This window comes from Apteryx rowi, unplaced genomic scaffold, assembly GCF_003343035.1.
Source record: "Apteryx rowi isolate R43461 unplaced genomic scaffold, aptRow1 scaffold_1019, whole genome shotgun sequence".
In the NCBI taxonomy this organism is placed as follows: Eukaryota; Metazoa; Chordata; class Aves; order Apterygiformes; family Apterygidae; genus Apteryx; species Apteryx rowi.
The window spans coordinates 63,240-90,901 of record NW_020447219.1 but is presented as its reverse complement, the minus strand read 5'-3'; the positions used below and the strand labels follow the sequence as shown (position 1 = coordinate 90,901).

Here is a 27,662-nt window from a genome sequence, read left to right as displayed (position 1 = left end):
AGCTGATACTGGATTAATCATTGCTGGTTTTATAGACAAAGCCTCAACCAACTAGTTAGTTTCTGAGACAAGTTTGTGTCAGTCCTGAAAGTTTGTCTGAATCGTTGGTAATGTAGCCTGTACTTTAATGTTTTGCTGGATAGTAGCTCTTTTTATTTGTGACTTCAAACATTTTCTCCTTCCCTTAGCAACTATACAGTTTCTGCATGGGTGTAAAAATGTATTGTAACAGCATCTACTGTCTTGCTCATAAGCTCCTAGTATGCTATGGTAGTAACACTCTTGCAGCTCTCACAATGGGAAGCAGAAGGGGAATTGTATGTTTTTATAGACTTGCACTAGATGAAAATTTGCACTGTCTTTATCTCAACTATTGTTGCAAACTGTTTGAGAGTAAGAGCATGCCATAACCTCATTCTAGCACAGGAAATTTCTACCCCACAGTTGGGGATTTTTATATATGCACATACATATATATATACACATACATATGTGTATATGTATATATATTTATTTTTATGTATGTATTTTAAATCCTATGTGGCGGAATGTGCATGGCTTGTCTTAGGAATCTGAAGGCCAATCTTTTTGTGAAAAGACTGACCATGACCTCTGGAGATCATCTAGTCCAACCCCCCTGTTCAAGCAGGGTCACCTAGAGCACATTGCACAGGAYTGCATCCAGGCGCGTTTTGAATATCTCCAGAGAAGGAGACTCCACCACCTCTCGGGGCAACCTGTGCCAGTGCTCTGTCACCCTCACAGTGAAAAAATTTTTCCTCATGTTCAGATGGAAGCGTCTCTGTTTCAGTTTGTGCCCRTTGCCTTGCRTCCTGTCGCTCGGCACCACTGAAAAGAGTCTGGTCCCATCCTCTCGACACCCTCCCTTCAGATACTTGTACACGTGATTGATTTTCTTTTCCATGTATATCTTTAATTTACATTTTCTTCTGACAAAGCTCAAATTTCCTGTGAATAAGCATATAGCTTAACAGCATTAGCTTTTCTTTAATGTCACTTGTTTTGGAAAAATTATCTTATCCCCACCAGTCCCCACCTGTTAGTGTGATGTGGAAGAGGGACATGAAAAAAATTACACAAAGGTCATCTTCTCAGATAAAGAGCTAAATCTCTCAGCATATTCTAATTGATGATACTGTTGTAGAAAATTGCAAAAATGGTAATTAAGCACTTTGCAAAAATGATAATTAAGCACTTTGCTTTCTGAAGTCTTTCATGAATGTGAAAAGAAATTTATTGGACTAGTCTTGGGAGAGGTTAATCCCATTTTCCAAAATATGATGTTTGAAAACMTTTTCTGGCCTAAAATTGCTGTACATTAATGAGCAGTCCATCAAGTTTTATCTTAATCCTCTCTAAAGCTAGAGCATTACATGCCTATAGCAATGTAGGCTTTGAACAAAAATCCTTTTGGGAGTGATGATAAACAAATGTTTCAAAGCTTAAGGCTAAGCCTGAATAGTAACACTGTGGCATCTTCATACTGTTTCAGTTTGGAGTCTGAGGAATGCATCACTGATAGACTATTATAGAACTTTCTGGGATTAATCATTCTTAATGGTTTTGATTTGAAAAATTCATTGCGGTTTTTGACAAGTGTCCCTTTTCCTTTATTGATACAGCACCAACCTTTTAAAAATGGGTACTGCCCTGGTAACTATTTGAGAGAATAGCAGGAATTAGAGGGATTTGACTGATCAGAAAGCACTTTAGTAAAGGTACTATCCTCTTTTTAACATTGACTAAATTATTTTTGATCTCTCAGCCTATGTTCATTCTGTTGTCCAGCTAGAGCTGGAGTGTATCAGATTTGACATGCCACTAAGAAAAAAATGAAAAAAAAAACCAACAGAAGAATAACCCCCCTAAACTACTATCTATACTATAGATCCAGTAGATCTATGATCTACTATAGTGTGCAATGTAACTGACTTGTATTTACTCTTTGCAAATGTTACGCTTTCAAAGAGATTTGGCAATTGAATTTTATTGTGCATCCTTTAACACTGTTTTCCTCAAGGAGATTGTCTTGAGATTTAGTGATTTGGTCACAATTACTGGCTTTATTCTTTTTAATAATGCAGAATTACTTAGGACTTTGTGTCTACAGATGTTGTGATTCAGGCTTTTTTGTACTTTAAAGGATATTCAATACCCATTAAAGTCAATAGAAGTACTTAGAATTATGTCAGTTGGGGAAAGACATTTCTCTTGGATTTAGATTTTTACCAGATACTTCTTTTTTTTGGCTTTGTGTTATATTTATTGCAACCAAATCTTGTTTTTCCCTTTTTTTTTTTTGTCTATTGGACATAGCTAGTTAGCTCTGAGGGAATAATCCCTTTTTTCTTGTCTTTCCTTCTCTGATTCTGCCCCCTCCTCTCCCCTCCCCACCTGCTGCCAAAAAAAATGCAATACCTAAAACCAAAATATGACAGCCTTTCTGTTCCTGCAGTCTACCTTGACTGTTGTCTGAATAGCATTTTTCCTATTGAGACTTTATGGATGAAAAAACATTGTATAAAATAGAATTTTTGTTAGCCAGTTCTTAATGGGCCGTGATAGGTGGAATGATGGGGAAAGTGGACAGAGAATTGAGGGAATGATAATACGTATGTACATTTGCATTCCCAGTYAACTGGTTTTTTTGGTGGTGGAGTGCATCACAGTTGCAACCTCTCTTGACTGTTTTATAGAAAAACAATTGTGAAGATAAAATTATGAATAAACTTTGACTTTGTAAAGCAAGTGCATTGCTGCAATATTCTGTGCAAGTGCTTGTTCATATGACTTTTTTTACTTGCTTCATTGATCCTTACAACATGGTTGATATTGACGTAAGGTTTCCTACCATATGAAGAAACTGGATATAAAATTTTTAATCGTAAATGTCAGGAGATCTTTATTATCACTTCTGACCTTTTATAAAAGCTTGTTGTCGTGCTTTTTACCCAGTCTGTGTATTTTGTTTTCAAAGGCTGTGGATCTTTCTATTGATGAATCTAGTCTCACAGGTGAGACAGCTCCTTGTGCTAAATCTACAGCTCCTCAGCCAGCAGCAACCAATGGCGACCTTACTTCAAGGAGCAATATTGCTTTCATGGGAACACTGGTCAGATGTGGAAAAGCAAAGGTAAAATTATTATTGATAAGGAGGAATATTCTGCATGCTTTAACTGTTTGAAAGAGTCAGTTCTTGTTTTTAAAGTTTGCCTGTTCGTTGATGAAAGTACTTTAATGACTACATATACTTTGATTCTAGAGTAATAGAAGTGCACCCTTATAATAGAAATATGGATGACTTTTAACTCTCTGATATACTGCAGCACTTCTCCCATTAGTGCTTTTTCAGATGCAGAATCTTGCTTGTTTAGGGCCAGGAGTGCTCAAATCTGTAGGGGAAAAAAGGATCAGAAACTCTCTTATCTAGGATGTGCGATTAGGCTTCTAGAACAACATTCACATATCAGAGTTTGAAAATCCGTAACTAAAATCCTGTTTTAGCTAATGTTAGATAGCTGTTTCACTGAGTCATTACTGATAGTTACTAAATACTTTAGTACTGTACAGAATATAAGTTTCTGTTTCATGGAGGTGAAATGTTTTTTGGAAAAAAATACTTGCGCTATTTGTGCCAAGAGGTAAATTTATGAGTAAAGTTAAGGAAATTCACAGCAGGCTGTTTGCCCACATTTGAGTCAAAGTGTCAGGAATCATCATTAACAAAAAAATTACACTTCAGAGTAGAATTCACTTTATTTTATTTTTTTAGGGTATAGTTATTGGAACAGGAGAAAACTCTGAATTTGGGGAGGTTTTCAAAATGATGCAAGCAGAAGAGGTAAGAGTAAATATTTAAAAGCAAGGCATACATTGTGTAAATATAAACTTCATTCATTAAAATTGTGTATTTTTGAGATCGAGTGAGTTTATTCCATAGAAACTTAGTTAAACTTAATTATATTGCTTTTAATATTTTCCTTTCCTCTAGTGAAACAAATCTGAGCTCTTAAACATGGAAGTTGTAATTGAATTCTGTGCAATAATATTTTTAGGTCAGCTATGGATAATTTACCTGTTAAATAATGTTCTGAACCTATTCAAGGATGAAACAAATCTAATTACAGTTCATGGAAGTGTATTTTTCAACTGGAAAAGGGGAGGGATTTGTATGGCAGATTTGTGCATTGCACACATAGGWCTCGGTTCTCCCTTGATTAGTAGTGTAGTTTAGGATTATGCATGTGCCTTCTGCTGCTTCATGGTCTCTACCTTACCCTTCTAAGGTTGGGAAGGTTCCTTTGACTTGTGGATACCAAACTCCCACCATGATTTTGTTTTTTGCAGTACTCGGGTCCACATTGAAAGTCAGACCCCTGAGTGTGTGTTTGTGGGACCTCCTAGCCTCTTCTCTGGCTGCCTGACCAAAGTAGGATCATAGGGTGACAGTCTTGTCTGCAGTTGTCAGGGCGAGAGCTGGCACAGTATGCAGCACTTTTTTTTTTTTTTTTTTCCTTCAAATACCTACATTTCTGAAATCTGCCAAAACAGAGCAAATAAGAGCACTAGATGTTGTGTTGTGTGCCAGCCAGGAGCTCACACTGTTATCTGTAGTGCCTCACTACCATCTTTCAGGGGGATACTGCTCTCCAGTCACCTGAAGTGGAACCCACATTAATAGATGTGTGAAGAAAATATGATTATGTGTACAATAGTATTTACTTTGTATTGTAACAGCTATAATTACTAATGAAAAATAAAACAAAAAAAAAAGTATGTGAGCAATCTACATAAAAAAAAAAAAATCTGAAATACCAGAGGGAGGGTTGTTTTTGTAGTGTTAATCTTACGTGTAATGTTTATCTTATCTTGTTTTAAAAGTTAATTTTGAAGGTAAGAGTGAATCAAACTTGATACCAGCTGATACAACAGAGCATACACACTGTTTTTTCCATAACTTGTTGAACAAAGATTTTACAAAGACCCACTTTTCTTGTTTTTCTTCTGCATGTTTCCCAAACTGTAGTTCACCATATGTTACTATTAAAAAATAAACTTACTCTCTTGATTTTTTTTTATTAAAGTTTTTGCTTTGTCTCCTCCAGAAATTAATTTTTATTGGTTTTTTTGGCAGCAGAGTGTTTAAATATTTCCATAGTTTCGTATTTGGCTAATTTTTCATTTCCTGCAGATAGTTAGCAAATTCCTCCTGAGATATAGTTGGCTTTTGGGTGCTTTAAGGCCTATGTAGGCGTTGAAAAGTCAGTTTTGTTCTTGTTATCTAGAACTTCAGTTTTGAAGAAATGCATTGGTTTTTAATTGACGTGGCTTTTCTGAACGTCTTTGACCTTTTGTATTAGGTTTGGTATAGACACCACAAAGCTTCTGAAGAATTTCTAATAAATTTTTCATTCCATTGAAGTATTCTTGAATCTTCTTGAATTTTATACAAGAGTGAAACAAAGTAGCCCTGTATGTTTTCACAAAGTAAACATACATTATAACTGCATTTTAGTCACTGACAGTGTTTTGAAATTTGCATACCTGGAAAAATTTCTGATACAATTTATACTTGTTTAACATGTGCTTGTTAACTGCTTCATGTTTACCTTTCACCAAGGCTCCAAAGACACCTCTGCAGAAGAGCATGGATCTCTTAGGAAAACAGCTATCCTTGTATTCCTTTGGTATAATAGGTAAGAGAATCTTTGTAAAATAATTATAGATTATTATGTAATCCCTATGTCTTCCTTGATAAACTGTCTTGTGTTCTGATTCAAGATGACCATGAGTGAGCACCTCGCTGCTAGTATGATTGTGCAACTAGGCTGGCAGAAACTTTCTTCACTTTTGCCATGCTGACAAAATTATGCTCCAAAAGCGAGGGAAACAAAAATACTGCTGAACCCCCAGATTTAGATCTTTGTAATAGCATTGTGATAAGCTTGGGGGGGGTGGGTATTGTGGTGTGTGTTTTTTTTTTTTGTTGTTTTGGGTTTTTTTGTTTTGTTTTTGAAGCTACAGTGCATACTGGTATTTATTAAAACAACTATTTTGTTTATAGGGATTATCATGCTGGTTGGCTGGTTGCAAGGAAAGCATATCCTTGATATGTTCACAATTGGTGTGAGGTAAGATTTTTTTTATATATAAATAGCATAGTTCATCCATTAAAGCAAGTATTTGAAAGCTAATGATATATAATATGCTTGCACACAGACTCTACTTTTAAGTTCAGATAGGTGACATAAAACAAAAATTGACTTTGTGCTGTAAAAAGGCAATGACTGTTCATGCTCTTTTTAATGATGTGGTATGTACTTCTCAGTCTCTCAAATCATGCAGTTGTGTGGTGATTTCTAAGTGGTTTTTGGAAGGTTGATAAACAGACAATGAACAAAGTTGTATAATTTAAATTTCCATCACTGAGTAAATAAAGAAAATGCAATTTTATAAGTGGCATTAGACAAAACTTGGAGTGACTGGAAGTCTTCCATCATGCGGTAGTTCATTAGCTTGTTTTCTAGAATGTTATGGCAATTTAATCCCAGGGTGTTGTCTGTCGAGAATAAACCTGAGTTTAGATGATCTAGCTCTACTCTCAGAAATGTGTTAATGACATGGACAGTGCACAGGACAGTGCTGCTTCAAGAAACAGACAGGATCAGACTATGGAGACTTGCATTAAAATAGTGAGCCCCTTGAACTGCATCTTTGAGCATTGTATAATGAGTTATCCTGATCTCATTTACACTGTTGCCAGCATTTCTGGTGGCTTGGGGGGTGGGGGTTGGAGAGGGACAGGAGGTGTCTCCAAAGGACCTGTGCCATTCCAACATTTAGCATACCACCATATCATGATCTGGAAGTGACAGCTGTGGATCACTGATCACTTGAAGTGGTAGCATTTCCCAGACAGACTTGTTCAGTGCCGACTACCCATGTTTTTCGCAATCTGGGCTACTTTACGCAGTCCGAATTAGTATTTTGTGTGTGCAAAACACTTACAATTGATTTTTTTTCTAAGCTTTCTTCATACTTTTGCACAAATAATGAGAAGTGTCTAAGCATATTGTTGCTATCTTCAGAATGTGCATTTTGCAGTGAAAGGTGTATGATGAGAATCAAATGGCAGCTGCTTCCTCGCACTTTTAACCTTGCTACACAAACAAAAAGTTCTTGACTGCAAGCATATCTTTACTATGCATTAATGTATGACATTTTAAGGCAAGATTTGTATGTTTACTTTCGTTTCAGTTTGGCGGTAGCTGCAATCCCTGAAGGACTACCAATCGTGGTAACAGTGACATTGGCCCTTGGTGTAATGAGAATGGTCAAGAAAAGGGCTATTGTGAAAAAACTGCCTATTGTTGAAACTTTAGGTATGACCAGACTAACTTAGGGATAATATTTTGATACGAATGTTAGGAAATTAACACAAAGTTGAAGGTATCTGTTAATGAGTAGCATTAAACAAGTGTTTTTTTGTTTTGCTAGCAATGTGGTGATACTTTAAAAACACCATTTCTAAACAGAGTGCATTTTACACAGAGAGTTAAAATTCAGCTATATGTTTGTGGGCCCTACGACTGCTCAGTTTTTGAACTGAGATGTAACCCAGTAAGAGTTTGTGGGTTAATAGCATGTCACACTAGCAATACTCTAAACTGTTTGTGTGAAAGGATGTGTGGAATGCTCTCTGTTCACAGTGGAACAATGAAAATTTTTCAGTGGAAATAATTTTAGCTTGCTGTTAAGAGGTTTTTATTAAATAACATACTTGTGAAATGTTTTTTAAACTAACTTTTTAGCATAAATTTATGAATAGTGTTGACAGTTGGAAACAAATGCAAATATGAGTATTAGAAAAAGTTTTGTAATCAGTATGTGCCCTCAGTCTTGCTGTTCCTATTAAAACTTAAATAATTAAAAATATTAAAGCTTAAAAACATTCTGTATGCAGTTTCAATCATGAAACATTTAGCGCACTGGACACAAAAGAAATAATCTTTTTCTGCTGTATTTTAACTTTTACTGTGTTTGAAGATTGAAAATACTTTATTTCTAATTTCTCTAGCTGAGTTTCATTAGTGCTGCAAGGTTTTCTGTTGGTTTGGAAAATACCAGCTAGCATTCAGAAAAATGTCAAGAAGCTGCAACACTTTCAAGATGATTTTTTTTCTGAGTTAAAACAGCATATACAAATTTCACACTTCTGCAATCTTTTCAGTCTCATTAAAACTGCAGTTTTAGTAGTAAGTTACCATTTTTGATAAAGAAAAACTGCTGTAAAGCAGGGTCTTAAGTTTCCTCCTCACCAGGAGTCTTAATTGAGACTTCATTTAACATAGCTTGAGATACAGCAATATAAAAATAAGGAGGTAGTGAATAGAAGCATTTCAGACTATTTGTGTATTTGGAACTTTGTCTAATAAATCAAAAGAACCTTGCATATCTATTCATAAGTAGTTGCATATTGGCTGTCTGTGAAAAAAGAAAATGGGATTTAACATTAACAGTTGCAGTATTTCTAGAGGGTTTTTTTGTCTTGAATATTTTTGTCCTCATTAGCTACTCAAATTGTTCTAAACAGTCCTTGTCTTACTAATTGGTTCTTTCAGGTTGTTGCAATGTAATTTGTTCAGATAAAACTGGAACTCTCACAAAGAACGAAATGACTGTAACTCACATTTTTACTTCGGATGGGCAGCGTGCTGAGGTATGTAGTGAGATTAGACTTTAATTTTGGCTTTTACTTCTGTATGTATAGATTGCATCAGCTGAAATAGTCCTGAGTATTGCAGGTAAAGTGCAAGTTAAGGAAGTGTAAATTTGTTGTATCAAATCCTAGTTTCTCAACTTCTGGCTAATCCTGTTTGTCCATTCGTTCAGTATTTCAGTCTTTGTCTCAGATGTGTTATTCAAGCCTTCCGTAATTACAGAAGAATTATTAGTGTAATATGTAATGTTCGTATAGCTCTTCGTGGCTGTAACTTCTAATAAAAGGCAGATGGTGAGGTTCATTACAAAGGCAAATTGAGAGATTTGATGTTTTTCTTCAGTATGGAAAGTGAGGCTACTTTTCTGCTGTTACAGGTGTGTAAAATAAAACTTGCATATTAGGAATATTTAGAATAGAAGTATCCAGCTTTTGGCTAAAAAACCTTAATGTATTGTGTGAGCACTTCATCCCAAGAGCATACTATCATTCTTACTCTTCCTAATGAATGGAACTGGAAGTAGGAGCAAGACGTGAAGCTGTGGTTGCTGAGGTTGGGGAGTTGCTACAAAGCCTGAAGTAAATGCAAAAAGGAAGAAAAGCAAAAGCAGTAGGAATGGAAAAGAAGCAAGGTGTGAAACTAGATGTAGTTTTATGGGAGTGTATTTTAAACATTTTCTTAAGTTCTCAAACTGTTTTTATTCAGGATTTTATTCGCTTTACAGTTAACGGAAAGTCTTGTCATTGACTTTTGTAAGAATGAATGTTGGAATCCTTTCTTACTCTTTCCTGATATTTACCTATGCTTATTTATACTTCCAGATATTTATTCTCTCTTCTTAGAAATCTATGTAATTCTATATAAATCTATCGATCTATCTATCTATCTATATATATATATATTTTTTTTTTACTGCTAACATAACTTGTTTACCTATGGGTAAAATCAGTTCCTTTTTCCTAACTGAAAGATAATTTGAAATGGCTGTCAACTATATTAGGTACTTACACTGTAGACCTGAACTGAAGACTTGATTTTAAGATCCTGATGAGATGCCTACATGTTATGCATTAAAAAGAAAAAAATACGTTTTTGTTTTCTTTAACATCTCTCAGGTATCAGCTGAGAGGCTGTTTACCTAACTACGATTTTCTTCCTTATTCTTGGATGAAAGTAGGACTCCAGCTCTGTACTTCCATTCCCCTGCAGGGGTATGCGTTATTAACTGGGATGAATGAGGATGGGAGGAAGAAATTAGAAACTCCTGCACCTTCCCCTCTTCCCCCACCCCCCAAAGGCTGCAAGCATGTCCTAGGCATGTCCTAGTAGAGTAAGGAAACAATGTACACTGTGTTTTTTTATTTCTGACAAGGAATAAAATTGCTACTCTTAAGCTTCTTCTGAATATAAACTGCTGAGTACATTTGAAAATCAGTGTCCAAATGTATTTCTTTGAAGAATTCAGTTGTCTTAAGAATATTGATTCCTTAATCTCGATCTGCTACATTAGAAGTTGAGTAGGAGACTCCATTCATACTGGGCAAAATCAGCCATTATGAATGGTCTTGTTTTACTTTTTTTATATTTATTGTAAAAAGCTGAAGTTCAAACAATTTATGAACCCAGTGAACATTGCATTTTATACTCCCTTTGGCTGTTTGTCTTACAGGTTACTGGAGTAGGGTATAACAGGTTTGGAGAAGTGATACTCGATGGAGATGTTATCCATGGTTATAACAACCCATCCATTAGCAAAATCGTTGAGGTGAGATCTTGGCACAGAGAGATGTGTTTTAATCAGTGACTTGGCACAAGAGTTGTGTACGGTATTTACTTGTGTTCTGTTTTTTCTTCTCCCCTTCCCTTCCTCATCTTTTAGGCTGGTTGTGTGTGCAATGATGCTCTGATTAGAAACAACACCTTAATGGGGAAGCCAACAGAAGGGGCTTTAATTGCACTTGCTATGAAGGTGTGTACTTGATGGTGCTTTTTTCATTTTTGGCAGGTGGGAACTTTGTAGAAATGAGGGGGCTTTTTTTTTTTTTTTTTTTTTTTTTTTTTTTTTTTTGTCACTTGTGCTTCCTAGGTTTTTATTGCAACTGCTCATCTTCTGTATATGTTTCTTACCTGTTGGAAATCTTTGGGCATTCTGAAAGATGAGGAAGATATTCAATAAGCTATTTAGAACTGAAATGAAGTCTTTAATTGTACTTATTTTGCACACACAGTACTGTTACTCTGCCTGCCACAAGCTAATTGACCTGTTGAATATTAATTGTGTTGTCTTTTTCCAGTTTTCACCAGCAGCAGTGATAAGTGGATAACTGATTAGTAAATACATTGGTACTTTTTGTGGCTGCAGCATTTAAGTGTTGGACATAGGCAGTTTGAATTGTGAATACTATGGTTAAATACAGCTTTTATTCTGTGACACACCTGTTAGAGCTACTGAGAAGTGTGGCAAAGAATCTTAGTACTTGATTTTTCTGTGACTGAGTAAACTTATAAAAGATACTACAAGATGAATGCACTGGAGTATTTCTTTCCCCAAGTAACTGGGACACAGGATGGATGTATTTTCTTGCTGAGATTCATTGTAAGTCTTCAATCTTTGACTGGAAAGGACCAGAGTGATGTTATTTTGCTAAGAGCACACAGGAATAGAGAATGGGAGTGTGTCTCATATCTGTTGCTGGCAGGGGAGGTAGTGATATTGAACATGTTGTGAAGCTCTTTAAATACTAAGATTTGTTTACAGCAGACTGCTGCTTTTGCAGCTTCTTTAATCTGTATTTTTTCTTGGACTTGGTTAAGGCTAGAGCATGGAAAGTGAGTTGCATCTGGGTTGTGGAAAGAACAGCATTCAGGATGGAAATCCATTTTATCTGACTTGTCTGGAGTCTTCATAGCCAGTGAGTTTCAGCTTAAAAGTTTAGTGGATTCTGACAATTAAAAAAAATCTCATTTCAGATTGAATCCTGTGAACTACAGATCAGTGGCTTGCCCTCTCTAGATTTTGTTGCAGTCTTCTGTTATTTTCTAGGTCCTTTAGCAGAGAAATTATATAGAAACAAGATAACAGAAAAATGCTTTGATGCTACTACATCTACTACATAGATGTAGTGTGTTTTGTCAGACCAAGAACTACATTGTTAGCTGTTGCAAGACTTATGTTTGTGAGATGGTTGTAATCTACAAAGTATTTAAAGATCCTTGGATCAAAGTTACTGTATAATCTTAAATTGTCTGACTTAGGCTGAAGCCTGAAAGAAGCTTCCAGGTTTTTTCAGTGCTAGTTTGTCAGAGGTTTCTCTAAACTGGAACAGAATGCTCAAGAGCACCTTTGGAGCTTGCACCGATTTCTAACTAAGTAGCGATTCTTAACTAACTCATCTTAAAGTCCAACAAATTGTTTAGCTGTTTGAACACAGAAGGTCCTGACGTTATGGTACTTGTTCTGTTTTATACAGATGGGTTTAGATGGGCTCCAGGAGGACTACATAAGGAAGGCTGAATATCCCTTCAGCTCTGAGCAAAAATGGATGGCTGTTAAATGTGTCCACAGAACACAGCAGGTAAACTTCCATCGCTGTTTCATTGTGTATTGGCTGTGTTGCGTTGCTTTCTGTAGAACAGTTATGAATACTACTTAATGTCTTCATTTTTCATCTCAGAGGTTAGTGGAAGCTAGCAGTGCAGTTCACGGTCCTGGGAATATCATTTGATAATAGGCCTAGTTTCAGTTTCAAGTTCTGAAGTGGTGACTAAGAATCACAAGAAATTCTTTCTCTAGAGGCATACGGGGAAATTATGTTCAGTATTTTGATATCCTAGACTTTGAATATATATCTGACTGTTTTCTTCCTTCTCCTTCCCCCTCAAACAGCTAAAGCAATTCTGTCAGTCTTCTGCTCTTTCAGGGCTGCAGAGTTGCATAATGAATTAAGAGCAAGAAGATGCATGGATGTTTAATAGTTAAGCTTTCTTTTGTTTGAAAACACAGGCTTTTTGGTTTTGATGTTGCCAGCACATTCCATAGTGTTCAGCGGGGTTTTTTTTCTTTTCTTTTTTTTTGGCTGTCAGCAGTGTCCTGGATTATCAATACAGGCCATTCTTTTAGCCTCTTTTCCATTGTTTCTTCTACTACTTTCACACACACGCACTTGCATTCATACTTCATATAGAGCAAGTTGAATATCTTTGCTACAAATATTTTTGCTACGTAAATTCCTGTTTTCTGGCTAGTCTGGCAACTGGAGCCTTCTATATAGTATGTGCAACAGAAGCCCAGATTCTGGCTTTAGGAAAAATTTCCTAGTATTTGTGACCAAGAAAAATGGCTTGCTTGACAGTATTTAAGTATCAGAGTAAACTCTGCTTTGGAGATAAAGCATTTGAGTCCTTTTATCTGTATGGAGAATATGGTTGTATAATCCTTGTCTGTATAAAGAGTACTGAGCGGGAATTGTGAAGTGATTTTTATCTGTGTAAAGATTTATTGTGTCTGATGCAAGAACATTGCATTCAGTTTTGATATCAACATTTTTAAAAGTTGATATGATAAGCAATTGGAAATTGAACGGAGGCAGCCCTTCTTAAGGGGAAAGGGGGGAAGGGAATGGATGAGTTGATTAACTATTGGAATAAATATTCAAGGTAAGTGGCTGATTGGCTGATTGGCTCTCTGAAAAATGTGTCCAGTTACTAGGGGTTTGGTTTAAGGGTGCAGGTGATGTTTAATGATGTTTAATGTTTAATGACCTGTAGGAGAAAAGAGGTGGTCAGATGATGAGCTCGATGTCCTTTCAGGCCTGAAGTTCTGTGTAGGTTTCCTTTCTGTTCTTTGGTTACTCTCTTGAGATTATAAACAAATTGTGACCCCAGGGTCTGCTGTGCATGAGGTCTAGTGAAATGAGACACTGGTTTTAGCTTGTGTTTTGGTGTTAATASTCTTAAACATACACTGTGTAGAGAGACATTTCTAAACCTAAAGATCTGTTTTTTAATGTAATTTTGATTTGCATTACATGTTCTGAAGAGTTTTTAGGAAAGTATAGATACAAACATCATTCTCATGGGTGCATGTGTATGTACTTGTGTGTGTATACTTGTGTGTGTGTATATATGTATATACACAAATGCATGCACATATGACAATTTTTTTTCCTTTTAGGACAAACCAGAGGTTTGCTTTATGAAAGGTGCTTATGAACAAGTCATTAGGTACTGTACATCATATAGCTGTAAAGGACAGATCCTACCTCTCATTCAGCAACAGAGAGAGCAATACCAGCAAGAGAAGACATCTATGGGCTCTGCAGGACTTCGGGGTAAGACCATTTCAATGTCTTGGAATAACTGTTTTTTAATGTCATTGCTTGCTTGTTCAAAAAAAAAAAAATGCAGAACTAAGAAAAAACATTAAGGGGGAGTGCCACTGGGTTGGCAAGTTTTTCTTTAAAATGGAGGAGGGTGGAAAACAGGTGCTGTGGTTTTAAGGACTGTATAATAATATGATTAATTTTGCTTCTGCATATGACCATCACAACAGAACAGTAAACGGCTACTTAATAGTTTCTATATCTCATAGTCTGGTTTTTATTTTTTTATTTTTTTATTTTTTTTAGTGAATAGTGCCAAGATGCATCCATTTCTCTATTATTTTGGCTCCTGGCATCTTTGTGAATTAGGCCAGCATAACAGATTGTGGGTCAGAAGATGTTATTAGGATTACATTTTTATCATAACAAGCTATGTAGAGTTTTCAGATATAACTGAAAGTATTTTTCACAAAGTAATTGATAGGAGGTAGGTTGTGGGCATGTATTATATGGAGGATACATGGCTGTCTTTCACTGGTCTCTGTAAAGAGAAAGTATAGATACAAACTGTTAAGTCTGGCTGTTAAGTCAAAGCTGTTAAACATGAAGGTATGGGTAATACATGGCTCATGAAATCCTAAGATAGAAATTACTAGAAACTGAAAGGGTGTACCAGTGTACCAGGAGTGGTACCGCTTTGTGCTTGTTTTGTTCAGACAGTTGTTTGCGCATCTACTTCAGGCCGCTCACTGTCAAAGAGAATACCTAGTGTCACGTTATGTTTTCAAAAAAGTGAATCTGCTTCTCTTTTACAACTATAATGTCATTTAAATATATTGAAATTAAGATTCCTACTGTAAAAGTCACCTTAGAAAATGTTTAGCATGTACTTGATAAAATCTGCCTAAATCAAAAATAAAACATTAACTGATCTCCCTTTCATATTGTTGCATAAAAGATTGTGCATGTACGCAGAAACCACAAATGGAGATGCTGTTCTCTTTCCAAGTGGTGAAAATATATACACTTTCATCTGAAAACAAATGGAAAAATTTTCTTTAAAACCTGAAATAGATAGGGTTGGTAAAGAAAATATTTTTTTAGAAGAAAGAAATATATGAAAACAGGCTATTCTACATACTGAATATAATAGACATTGCTACTGGATTAATAAGAATTTGCAGTCTTTGTCCTTTGCTTTGTCCTGGTCTACTAATTCATTTAGGTCTCATTTCTGAACGTCTGCTTGTGATAGGTTCAATTTGGGTAGGATACCCAGATGAATGAATTTACTCATAAATGTATTTAGCATCGAGGCCTTTGGTCAATATGCTAACATTTAGTAGTATGTCATTAGTTTTCGTTTTGGAAAACAAGAGTATTAGCATTGGTATAAATTTTATTTTCAAATGTTAACTTATTTTTCTTTGTTCCCTGAAGTTCTGGCTTTAGCTTCTGGTCCTGAGTTAGGACAGCTGACTTTTTTGGGGCTTGTGGGAATAATTGATCCTCCACGGACTGGTATAAAAGAAGCTGTTACTACACTTATCACATCAGGAGTTGCAATAAAAATGATTACTGGAGATTCACAGGAGACTGCAGTTGCCATTGGTATGAATTGTGCACTGACTCGTTTTTGGTGTCGGCAATTGCCTAGTTAATTGCTATGAAATGTTGTGGATATTTAAGTCTTTAACATCCAAGTTCTAGATATGTAGACTGTATGTATATTGGGTTAGTATGTGGCACAGTGAAACTGGGGGGGGAAAAAAAAAGTATGAAGTGATACTTCGATGGTTTCAGCCTAAATTGTATTTTTTCTAATTTGGTTTATGTATCGGGTTTGCTGTTTGAGACGATATGTATCAGGTTTGCTGTATTTTGCTATACTGCATGCTTAACTTCTGATTCTTACATTTTTTTTCCCTGCATTGGGAGTGTATCTTACAGCAACAGGGAGAAACTAAGCCACTGACAGCGAGCATTTGGGATGGATATGGCCTTTTAAGTGCTTTGACTCAGTTTTTTCCATATAAGTTTGACGTTTAAGTGCTTTTAATAAATATTTAAATAAATTACTTAACTTCTTTTTATAATACAGTACCTTAAAATACAGGTACTTTAACTAGAATATGGATTTTTTTATGTACAGGATGATGATGAAAAAAGTTGAAAGTGCATGCAAAAAGTACACCCCCAAATTAGCAGTGATTTCACAGTTAGGATATCTTTTCCTTTTTTCTTTATTTGTTTTATCACTGTGTTCATTTTCTGTCTTGTTATTTTTGAACTGTGAATTCTTTAGAAAGGACTAAGCGTTTATATGGCACCTGTCACAATGAGATACAGACCTTAAGACCTGAAAAAAGGTTAAGGAAATAAATATCTGATTAGAATAGACTTGAGAGCATGGATTTGTTTAAGAGTTCAGCTAATTTACTTCAGTATACTGAATTGAAATAAAAAGTAGTAGTGCTCTAGGCTTTTCAAATCTGAAATTCTGCAGAAAATAATAAGCGTAAAAATAAAATTTTGGTACTTAATGTTTTTAAACAAAGTTAAATTATTATAGTACTGTTTTTGCTTTTGCTTTTTTTTCCGTTTCTAGCTAGTCGCCTGGGATTGTATTCTAAAAATTCACAGGCAATATCTGGAGAAGAAATAGATGATTTGGATATTCAGCAGCTTTCTCAAATAACACCAAAGGTATGCTTTGATATACTATTTACTGAAAAGCAGTAAAGGATATATTCTGTATTGAGAAATGCTTTTATTTGTGGAAAACCAAAATGTAACTTCTGAAATACTAACAACATAGTTCTAATAGAAAAAAGTGATACAGTAAATTATCAGAGTCTGAAGCTTCTAGTGCAGAAATATGGAAGCTGTCCCAGATCAAACAACCAGTTTCGTTGAGTGAGTTTGATGTATGGCTGTGTGAGAATTTATTTCTTTCAACTTACAAGATTATCTTTTCAGTGAGCTCATTACCTTTCAGTGCCTGCATTGGGAATTTCTTTTTTATTTTGCCTCCTTTCATTTTCAGTGAGCACATCTTGTTATGTTAAAAACCACTTTTTTCTTTTCTTTGAGTGGTTTGTATGTATAACTTTAGAATTTGCCTGTTCACAGGTGGTCTGTCTTTTGTAATTCAAAAAAGGAGCTGTCTATCTTCAGTGATTTGTAATCAATCTCAAACCATTGGCTAAGAGTATTGAAAAGGACTATTTGTTAATTTGGCTACTTACTACTTCTTACTTATTAAATGACCAAATAACTTAAGAAATGTCATAGTTGTAAATCTGAAGTCATAATCAAATGTAACTGAGGTTCAAACTTGGCTCTGTTGCAAAGTTTGCACTTAAATGCTTCTCTGTTTGCAGAAGACTGCAAAATTATACTGCAGCATACTTGAGTCTGATGTAACCCAGAAAAAGCCAATATTTACAATCAAGAAGCAATTGTGTTTATAATATGAACACATGTACATCTCTCAGCATTGGGTCTTTTTCCTTGGTGACTCACAAAAAGTTAGAAAAAAAGAATTATGTGATATTTATTTTTGGTTTATTCAGTAATACTTGTTCTTATAGACTTTCCTTAAATAACTAGGAATAATTACAGAAGTTACTTTGTGCATGTTTGACCTGAGCCCCACATTATTTTCCAGACATTTATTAAAAATTGTAGTAGGAATTCATTAAAACCATCCCATAGGATTATAACATCTATGTACAGTCCAATGTGGCTGCTGAGAAGTCTAATTCCTTATCCTGCCTCTTGAAAAGGAAGAATAGATGTGAAATACTAATAGTATGGAATTTTGTTGAAAATGAAATTCCCCTTACTGAAATTCTAATTTACAGAGTAGATCAGAGACAAAAAATACTGAAAAATACTAACTCATTCTAAACTAGAATCTTTATTAATTAACATTAAAACTTTGATGTGTTAATGCCGTGCTCCATAAAATAGTAAATTGAAATGTCCTGAGTAACTTGCCAGTAGTGCTGGCAGGAAGAAAAGGGAGATTATTTATAGAGCCAGCATGGCAATTGCCTGCATATATTTAGTCTGGGAGGTCTGCAGCACAAGACATTAGAGCTCAAGTTGGCTCACAGTTTCAGAGGATTTTTAAAACTGAGTGTACTACAGATATCTTAAAATAAGTAGTGCTAACTTTGTTTACCAGATCACACTTTGAGTCTTCTCTGAAGTTAATGATTTCACCCTACTAAAAACACAATTCACTGATGCCTCAACTTTGGAACTAATGAGAGCATAGTTGGACTTTGAAAGTATTTTTGTATCCTCTAACTTTGCAGTACCAAACTCATTTTCACCATTTGTTCACTGTGCTTTTAACAGGTTGCAGTATTTTACAGAGCCAGTCCCCGACATAAATTGAAAATTATAAAGGTATGTTTCACTAGAGGCTGGAACATAGGACAATTAATGTGGGCACTATTTTGTGGTGCTTTTACTTAAATTATAATGGGCTGCAGTGTGTCAAGATGAAAGCTGAAATGCATTTGGTTTGAAAGAGAAGTGTATTTGAAAATACTACCTAGGAAAATATGTAGTGTCCAGAAGGGATATGAAGCTGCTGGTAGGAAACATCATGCTTTTTTCTATGTCAGGGGTCAGGGGTTGATTGAGATTGTGTCCCATTGCAGTTGAATTGCCTAGGAACTTGAGAGAACCGTATTTCTGATGCTTCTCAGAACAGGATAAAAAGGCATGAATTTCAAGCCATGCCTGAGGTAATGCTTCAATTCAGAAGCTAATGAAAGAAGCTGACAAAGAGGGGCATTCAATGTAACAACTGGAACAATCAGAAAAGCAACAGTAATGAGAAGGAAGTCAAACATTATGAGACAGTTGGAGTATATTGAGAAATATAAGAGGAAGATAATGTTAAAATATAAACACAATGCTTTCTTTGTGTCATTTTCTAAGAGTTTTTTGACTTTTTCTTAAATGCAGCTTTTAAATATCCTAACTTTAGTATGTAGACTATCTGAACATGTGGACTAAAATTTAAATCTTCTATAAAAAGTTCATTAAGATATAAACAGCTGCATTTTATTTATTTTTTAAAAATTTTATAATAGAATTATAAGAACTTTGAAAAAAGCTTGTATCTTGAATAGTTATATAGGATGGGTTATTTCAGTGAATGATTTAAACTCTTTTTCCCTTTCTTTAGTCACTGCAAAATAATGGTGCGGTAGTAGCTATGACAGGAGATGGAGTGAATGATGCTGTTGCTCTGAAGGCTGCAGATATTGGTGTGGCAATGGGACAAACTGGAACAGATGTTTGTAAAGAGGCAGCAGATATGATCCTTGTGGATGATGATTTTCAGACAATAATGTATGTTGGATTAATATAGATACCTTGTGTTAAATAATTTTAATGAAATGTGGCCTGTGTTAAAAGCAAGAGAAATTCCTTGAACTTGTAAGTGTAGCTGTTATTAATGAGTTCTCACGTAAGTAATTGATTTTTATGGTAATTACTTCTATAATAGTCGTTTAAAAAAAAAAAAGTCCAGGAAGATAACAGTACAGTGGGCAAATATGAAGTATTTCTGCCTTTATGTATGTTAATATAAGAATGTATTTACAAGTATAGAACTTTTCTGCTTTGATCTTTGTGAACTGTACTGCTACCTGTCATGTTAGCAGTACCACTGACCTAGATCAGATATAAATAACAAAGGAGGTCTTGTGCATTTGTGCTAAAATGCTGATCGGTGGTTCTGCTTCTCAAAGTAGAGTTGTATTAGCAGTACATTTGGAAAGAAAGGTAATTGAGGTGAAATTGTGCCTCTGTTAGTCCTCAGTACAACGCACCTTGATTTGTTACTTCAGAAGCATAAATCTTACATAAAAATGAGATAGAACATTTCTCTCAATTTAGGAAATTTTAGAGTGATATGTTTGATTCAGCTCTTTCCTTCGTTTTTCTGAAACAAAAATACTTGTAATGTAAGCTATTTAAATATCAAGTAAAAGTAAGTTACCAGCTTCTGGTAACCAGTTAGTTGTTACTTGTTCATCAACTTACTTGATACATTTCAAATAAATTAGAGTGTAGCTAACACAATCTTATTTTGCATTTAGTAATACATATGAGTCTTCAAGGTGGTGGTTATTCCTGGTGTAAGCTGGACTGCTGTCTAGCCAGATGGCCTTCATTTTGAATTTGGTAGCTTCCCCGTCCCCCTCACCCCCCAGCCCCAAAGTGTAGCACTTTGCACTGTCTTTATTGAATGCCATCTTAGCAGCCTCAGAACCCTTCAGTTTGCCTGCAAGTGCAAAGCTTGTCCTCCAGCAGGAGAAGTGGAAGAAACAAGTACAACATGACAAAATCTGGCTAGGCAGGGGTACCTCAGCCACTGAGCTGGAAGTTAAAAAGGCTTCCATACTAACTCAGTCAACAGCACTATGCTGTTGTCCAAAAAGAAAGAGAAGGGAAGCATTTTAAGATATCTTCAGAGGAGTATATAAGACATCTGTGGTAAGTACTTAGTTTTACTTGGGCTTGATGAGGCTTTTGCTGGACTGCTTTGTCCAGTTTTGCTCACCACCCTAGAAAAGTTCTAAATGGGAGAGTGAGAAGAATGGTGAACGGTGTAAGGAAAAAAATGAATGCATAATCTAAGACGACAAGATTAAAGGGGATGCAGGAGAGATGTAAGAAGTTACAAAAGGAATGGTGATTAATTTTTTCTTCTTGAATGTTGGGGGAACTGGAAGAAAGAAGTCAGCTTTATTTGCAGCAAAGTAGAATACCTTGGTTTAGGTATTAGAAAAAAATTCCTTACTGATCCAATAGTGATAATGTGATAGGAAAGTTGTGACACATGCTAGAGATTGAAAAGATAGCCTGTATGTATTTAATTCTGCTGCACTGCAATGCAGTAAGAATGCATAGCTTTTGGAAGTCTTCATCCTATACTTCTATGCTTTTTTTATAAGACTTTTTAATCATCTAATTGAATCAGAAAGTCTCATCTGGGATGATGGTGAATCTTAACAAAGAGGAGATTTTACTAGTGAAAGTTAAGCAGTTGGAATGAAACTTATTGTGATAAATTTTATAATAAAAGAAGAGTTGAAAAACAATAACTGTCAAAGTTATAAGAACCTCAGTTCCACACATTTCTTCATATTTGCAATGCTGTGTAAAATAATAGAAATTATTTATGCTTTTATGTGGTTTACCTTTTAAGCTTTTTGACAGTAGCCTCATTTATCTCGTGGTGTAATCTTTGTTTTTAATTGCAGGTCTGCAATTGAAGAGGGTAAAGGAATTTATAATAACATAAAAAATTTTGTTAGATTTCAACTGAGCACGTAAGTTAAACATTGCAATGAGATTGCTTCTAACTGCAGTATCAGCTTCTAACTGCATTGTGAATGAATGAAAGCATCAGGAAGGAGATGCTCCATAAATTCACATGAATATTGTAGACTTTGCATAGTTTGATATACTCTGCTAGAAAATATCAGTGGTCATAATGGCAAAAGATTTCTGGTATTGAATTTTCAGTATTTTGTACCTAGTGGCTTGTTTCATTTTTAAAGAACCAGAGAATAATGTAATAGACTTTATTATATATTTTATATATAATAATAGTATATGCTATAATATATATTATATATATAATATTACATATTATATAACCTTATTACAGTTATTCCTGTTAAGATGTGAAAAGTCAATGACCAAGAGAATGGAGGGGAACAGGACAGCTAGCTCTGGGTTCTTGTTTAAAGGGGATGTGTCTCTTCTGGCACAGTAGTCCTTTTCTCCTTAACCAGAACGTGTACTTCAAATGGAGTGAACTGGGTAAACAGGAGGATAGTTTCTCTTTAGTAATCCATGTACCTGTTTGTGGGATGAAAGTTAGCTCCATGAAGCTGATTTCCTTTTCTTGTATATATTCCAGTGCATTTATGGTGCTAACTGTATTATCTGTAGATAAGACAGGAAGACGAGTTTATATAAAGCCTTATTTTCAAATGTGTTTTGAGTCTTTCATTGCGTCTGGATTCAGGAATGTGGTTTTCCTTTTTGCAGTGTTGCTAATGTGTGTTTCTGCAGCTGCATGGCATTTTGTGAGGGGTTGAGTGAGGTTGCAAAAAAAAAAAACAAAAAAACCCACCCACTCTTGTATAGAAACTGGAATGAGCATCATATACTAGTGTTGTGTTGGTAGGAGACTTCAAGGGACCTGCTTCTGTGGAGTATCTGAGCACAGATACTCTAGGAAAGTATGCTTGCCTGTTAGCCTTGGGAATGGTAGCCTCAGGATTTTGAAGAATGAGTTACCCTTCTTTCTGCCCTTTTTTGCAGGCAGAGAACAGTGGGGTTCAGCAGAAGGCTAATTTCAGAGTTATTATAAGCCTTGCTCTCAGCTTGTAAGATCCAAAACCATTTAATCTTGCACCAAACCCCATTAGTGCCTACCTGTTTAGAGAGATCTCTAATACTAAGCTTGCATGCAGCTATTGTTTTCTACCTTTTTTTATAGACTCTTCATCTTGCTAATGATTGGTGGTGTAGGTGTTTTAGGGAACTTGGGAAGTACCTTGCCTTAACTGTGATTTGTCAAGCTACTGACAGGTGCCCCAAGGTGTTTATCTCAAAAGTTAAAAAGCAGCTTGCTTTTCAAAACCATGTTTAAAAGTTCCACTTCTTGCACTGCTTTTTTGAAAAGAACACAAAAAAGCATGAGACCCAGTTCCGCAAAGAAAAATGAATTAGGTGAAGGTGAGTGGTAACTCTGAATGTTACTTTAAAGTTTGGGAGATTAAGACACAAATTCTCCTGTCCTTTAGTTGCTGAAATGCCTTAATAAGGACTGTGTCAAGATGAGTATTCTAAATGAATCCATGCCTTGCCTCTTAAATTTAGGATTACAGCAGTCATGATTTAAGTAGTCAAAATCTATTCTTATCTCTTCTTAAACGCTTGAAATGTTGATAACAAAGCAGTTATCAGTGGATCTTCAGAAATGTTCCATGCTGACAGTTATAAAATGGATTCTTTCAACAGGAGTATAGCAGCATTGACTTTAATCTCACTGGCTACGTTAATGAACTTTCCCAATCCTCTCAATGCCATGCAGATCTTATGGATCAATATTATTATGGATGGACCTCCAGCTCAAAGGTAAATAATTATTTTAATCTCTGTCAGGGGTCTGTAGTCCTTTTCTTTCAGCAAGATAAAGGGTTGCTAATAAAAAAACCAAAAAGCTGAAGTGATAAATTATAATGTATTTGAGAAACAGAAAGCAAACTTTATTTGAGTTACAGTATTTGTAATATAGTTGTGTTCGTTTCTTTGGTTTGCTTAGTATCTAGCAGTGGTTGGGGCAACATGGATACCTAAAGATCCATGGATATGCCCATGAAATTTGCATGCAAGAGTCTGGCTTTCCTCCGGGCCCTTCCTCTGACCCTCTTCACTACAGGTGAGATGGTGGAGAGAGGTAGAAGGGAACCAGCAGTAGAATCCCTGGGCTAAGCTGATCAAGGTGACGAAAATGGGGGACACAATACTATAGGTTCCTTTAATAAAACTGACATCTAGTAATTTTGATAGTGTTTGATATCATGTACTTTTGGACTCTCAATGTACTGTAGGGTTAGAATATTGCCTGTTACTAATGCTTATAACTCAGTGCTTTGAAGGTGAGAATAGCAAGTATGTATTTGGATGAGATGATTCTTGGTCTGTGAAGAGCAGATAGAAACCTTTTTTCAACTCATCTAGTTCTTAAATCAGAATCAAGGAATTGTTTTGTGATGATAAAAATCTAAGATGTTTTTCATTTTAAGTCTTGGGGTGGAGCCTGTGGATAAAGACGTTATTCAGAAGCCTCCAAGAAATTTGAAGGACAGCATTTTGACCAAAAACCTGATTGTTAAAATACTGGTTTCATCAATAATTATTGTGTGTGGAACATTGTTTGTCTTCTGGAGAGAGGTATGACATGTACAAAAGTTAGAGCAGTAACAAACTTAAATTAAAATTGAAAAGTCTTTTTATACCAGCAGTCAGAATTCAGAATTTGTATGTACTTAATTGCAAGTTTTATCCATGCTTATTTAAAAATGTATTCAGCTAGCAGATTAGAGAGGAAGTTTTTGAAATGAAGAAATAGTTTTATTTCACAATCTCTACTTTAACATAGACTTTCTAGTCTCAGATGTATTTGGGAAACCTTGGCTCATGGAAATTAATTGTTCAAATGTTCTAGCCAGACAGTTGCAAAATAGCCATTCAACTTTCTTTTCTCAGTAGAGAAAAAAGTTATTTGAACTTTTGGTAGTACATCACAATTCCTTGTATTCCATCTGTTTGTTTGAATGTTTATAAAGAGTCGTTAAATCGCAGCTTGGAATTACAACATCTCTTAAGGTATAAGCCTGTAATTCTTGCTACAGGATTTATTAAATTAGCTTGGGACAAATAGGGGTTGTTTTTGCTTTCATGTACTAGCTAGTAGAATTTAAATTATTGTAATAACTTTAGTTGTTGAGGATTTAAAGCATGCTAAAGCCATGCCATTTTCTCTTGTTGGCAGTTAAGAGACAACGTAATAACGCCTCGAGATACAACCATGACTTTCACCTGTTTTGTATTTTTTGATATGTTCAATGCTTTGAGTTCTAGATCTCAGGTAAGTGATTCGTACTATCCATTTACACAAGCAGCATTTTTCTTCTAAGAAGCATCTTGCTCTGTTTCTTTTGGATATTTTCCTGCGTATTTAATTCACATGTGCTATTAAGCTTCAGAGTTTCACATATTTACTAGGTAGGATTTCTTAAATGACAGATCAATGCTAGTTTCCTTAAGTTGTTTATATGATGCAGAGCTGGTAGTAATGCTTCTGTCCTGATGGGAGCAAGGAAGAGGAAACCTTTAATAAAAGTGAAAGTGATGTTTGTTGGTATTGTTGTTTYCATTTGGTTGGATTTCTCTTTCTTTCCTGAGAACTATCGGTTTGGAATCTGTGCCAAAATCTGAAATTTTTTGAAGGCCTTAACTTTTTTATTTTGTAGCTGTAAAGCCCATAACACAAGGGGAACTCTTAAACTATTCTTTCTGTATTATATTTTTGTTTTAAGGGGGAAAAAACCCAAAATCTTGTACTAGTTGGAGAAAAGTAAGATTGTTGTATACATTACTATGTCTACTCTAATTGGTGCTGTTGTCTGTGAATCATGTCAAAGTCAACACAAACACTTCCTTATAGTATAGAGGACACCTTCTCATGCATTGTACTTGCAGAAAAGTGAGCTCAGTATGCAAGTCACTGTGAAGACAGATTTGCACTCTATTTGCCAAAGAGAAAATGAAATCAGCTTGTCAAAGAACTTGTTCTGGATTATCTTTGAGTTCAACAACTGGTTCTTATAGCTTTTTAAAGTCAGGATGAAAAGATTGTTGTTATGAATTATTTTCTCATGTAGGCAATTAATTAAAATTACACATACAATGTAATGTTGTTTATTTTATAGGCAAAATCTGTGTTTGAGATTGGACTTTGCAGTAATAAAATGTTTTGCTATGCGGTCCTTGGATCTATAATGGGGCAGTTACTGGTCATTTACTTTCCTCCACTTCAGAAGGTTTTCCAAACAGAGAGCCTGAGTGTCTTGGGTAAGAAGAGTTCCCCTTTAACATTGCGCATTAAGGGTTAATCTCTACATGCAAGGCTGACGGTTTTAAAGAGCACTTTGCAGCCATTTACATATATAAGGAATAAAAATGCTGCTAACTTTTTTTTTTAAGAAAAAAAAATCCTTTTAGGTGTTTTCTTTGGGAACCATGATGAAATGCATACGTACACAAAAAATGGGTCAGTGCCTTCTAAGATTTCTTAGGTACTTTATGTTGGGGGTTTTTAATGTAAATTTTGATACAGGCAAAAATGAAGTATGAACTTCAGGGTTTCTTTTAAATGCTTAATCTTGCTATTTAGCAAGTTTTTCTCTAAATACAAATACCTTATTTAGATAGAAATCTTGATCCTTTATTAAATAATCAACTGTATTTTTATAGAATAAAAAGGAGGGTTTTAAGAGGCTATAGATATTTTGCTGCTATTATACTTAATGCTGTTGGCCTCATTAAGGCTTCTTATGATTATTGCCACTGCAATTTTCTGGACATAAAAACAAATGATTGCCATAAAATGCATGTTGTTACATAATTCCTTGTTTTTTTATTGTAGTCTCATTTCTGAGAATCTTAATATTGTTTCGGCGTAAAATCTAATTATCTTGCTTAGAAGAATGTTCTTTGTTTTCATGGATGTTAATAAAAATAGTAGGGTTATGCAATACTTTAAAAGGTTGAAATCTCATGCCTTTCCTCATGATTTGTGTAAAACGATGCATGTTAATCTTCTGATCCTGCAAATATTCTTGCTTCATTTCTCCTGAAATTACCCAATGATTAGAAGGCAACATAAAAGTCATGTAAGTCTTGTTCTTTTGTAAATCTGTCATCAGCCTTAAAGAGCAAATTTTTAAAAATCAGGCTAATTATCTCTTGCAGATTTATTGTTTCTTCTGGGACTCACTTCCTCTGTGTGCATAGTGACTGAGATCATAAAGAAGTTTGAAAGAAGCAAGGAAAAGATCCAAAAACGTGGAAGTTCTTCTTCGTCCACTTCGTCTTTTCTTGATGTATGATGCATATTGCATTCTTTTGTTTGCAAACTTAGGGATTGCTGACTGAAGATGTAGGAGAGAGCAAAACAATATTTGGAGGATAAAGAAACCCTGAGGGCTTTTGACAAGTCCTTTTTTTTTTCACTGGCTAATGATGAACGTTCATGTTTCAAGACTGTTGAGAATTTAACTTCCAGGTGTGGGAGTAACAAATGAAATTATGCAACTTTGGTAACATTTTTCCTCAAACGTAAATTTACTTTTGAAATCGAATGGAATTTTGTGTGTGGGAGTTTAATTTAAAGAAAGAAGGGTCTACGCCCTAGTCCCATTTTCTGCACTTAAGATATATAACTGTGTAAAATCCTTCTCTTAGATATAAATATTTTAGTTTGTTTTTATTTAAAACATTGTACTATTTTACTTTTATGGTGGTGGGACTTTGCTACTAATACAAGGATAAAAATTATTTCAGAGGCATTCCACTGGATTTAGTCTTGTCACAAGAGTGCCATATTCCAGCTACTGTATTTATTTACTTTATCCTGCAATGTGTAAGCGGCTCAAGTACCTTGTGCTACAGTTTTGTTTTTTTTGTATCCTGAGTTTTTTGCACAGGATGTGACTGCTGTCAGATCATTGTTTTTCTTTTCTTTCTTTCTGTAATTGAAAAGCCTATACTGCAATTTGAAGTAAATGTTTGCTTTTCTTAAATAAGTGTGGTGTCTCGATGTTTTAAAAGTAACTGGCATTTACACCAGATTGTCGTGCTTGTTTTGACATTCTTTCAGATACTGGCGTTGTTTCATGTCTGTTACATGTTTATGTTAGCATACAAATGCTAGATCACTTGAGCAGTTATAAGCCAGGGTTATTGAAGTATCTTGTAGTATACG

General features: G+C 35.1%; 1 protein-coding gene across 6 annotated transcripts in view; it reads left to right on the top strand.

The window, feature by feature from the left end:
* Positions 1–27,483, top strand: part of ATP2C1 (ATPase secretory pathway Ca2+ transporting 1) — a 51,349-nt gene extending 23,866 nt beyond the window's left edge. For 4 of the 6 annotated variants that reach the window (XM_026064902.1, XM_026064924.1, XM_026064935.1 and 1 more), the window contains 20 exons: positions 2,999–3,154; positions 3,794–3,862; positions 5,642–5,717; positions 6,086–6,152; positions 7,279–7,403; positions 8,643–8,740; positions 10,411–10,506; positions 10,621–10,710; positions 12,212–12,316; positions 13,915–14,071; positions 15,503–15,673; positions 16,671–16,768; positions 18,431–18,481; positions 19,272–19,438; positions 21,358–21,426; positions 23,132–23,248; positions 23,920–24,067; positions 24,669–24,764; positions 25,609–25,750; positions 26,651–27,483. In XM_026064902.1, coding sequence (XP_025920687.1) covers positions 2,999–3,154; positions 3,794–3,862; positions 5,642–5,717; positions 6,086–6,152; positions 7,279–7,403; positions 8,643–8,740; positions 10,411–10,506; positions 10,621–10,710; positions 12,212–12,316; positions 13,915–14,071; positions 15,503–15,673; positions 16,671–16,768; positions 18,431–18,481; positions 19,272–19,438; positions 21,358–21,426; positions 23,132–23,248; positions 23,920–24,067; positions 24,669–24,764; positions 25,609–25,750; positions 26,651–26,787 — 2,235 coding nt within the window. In that variant the 3' untranslated portion in view covers positions 26,788–27,483. The other 2 variants (XM_026064945.1, XM_026064950.1) reach the window with 2 other exon arrangements.
* The last annotated feature ends 179 nt before the right edge of the window (positions 27,484–27,662 follow it).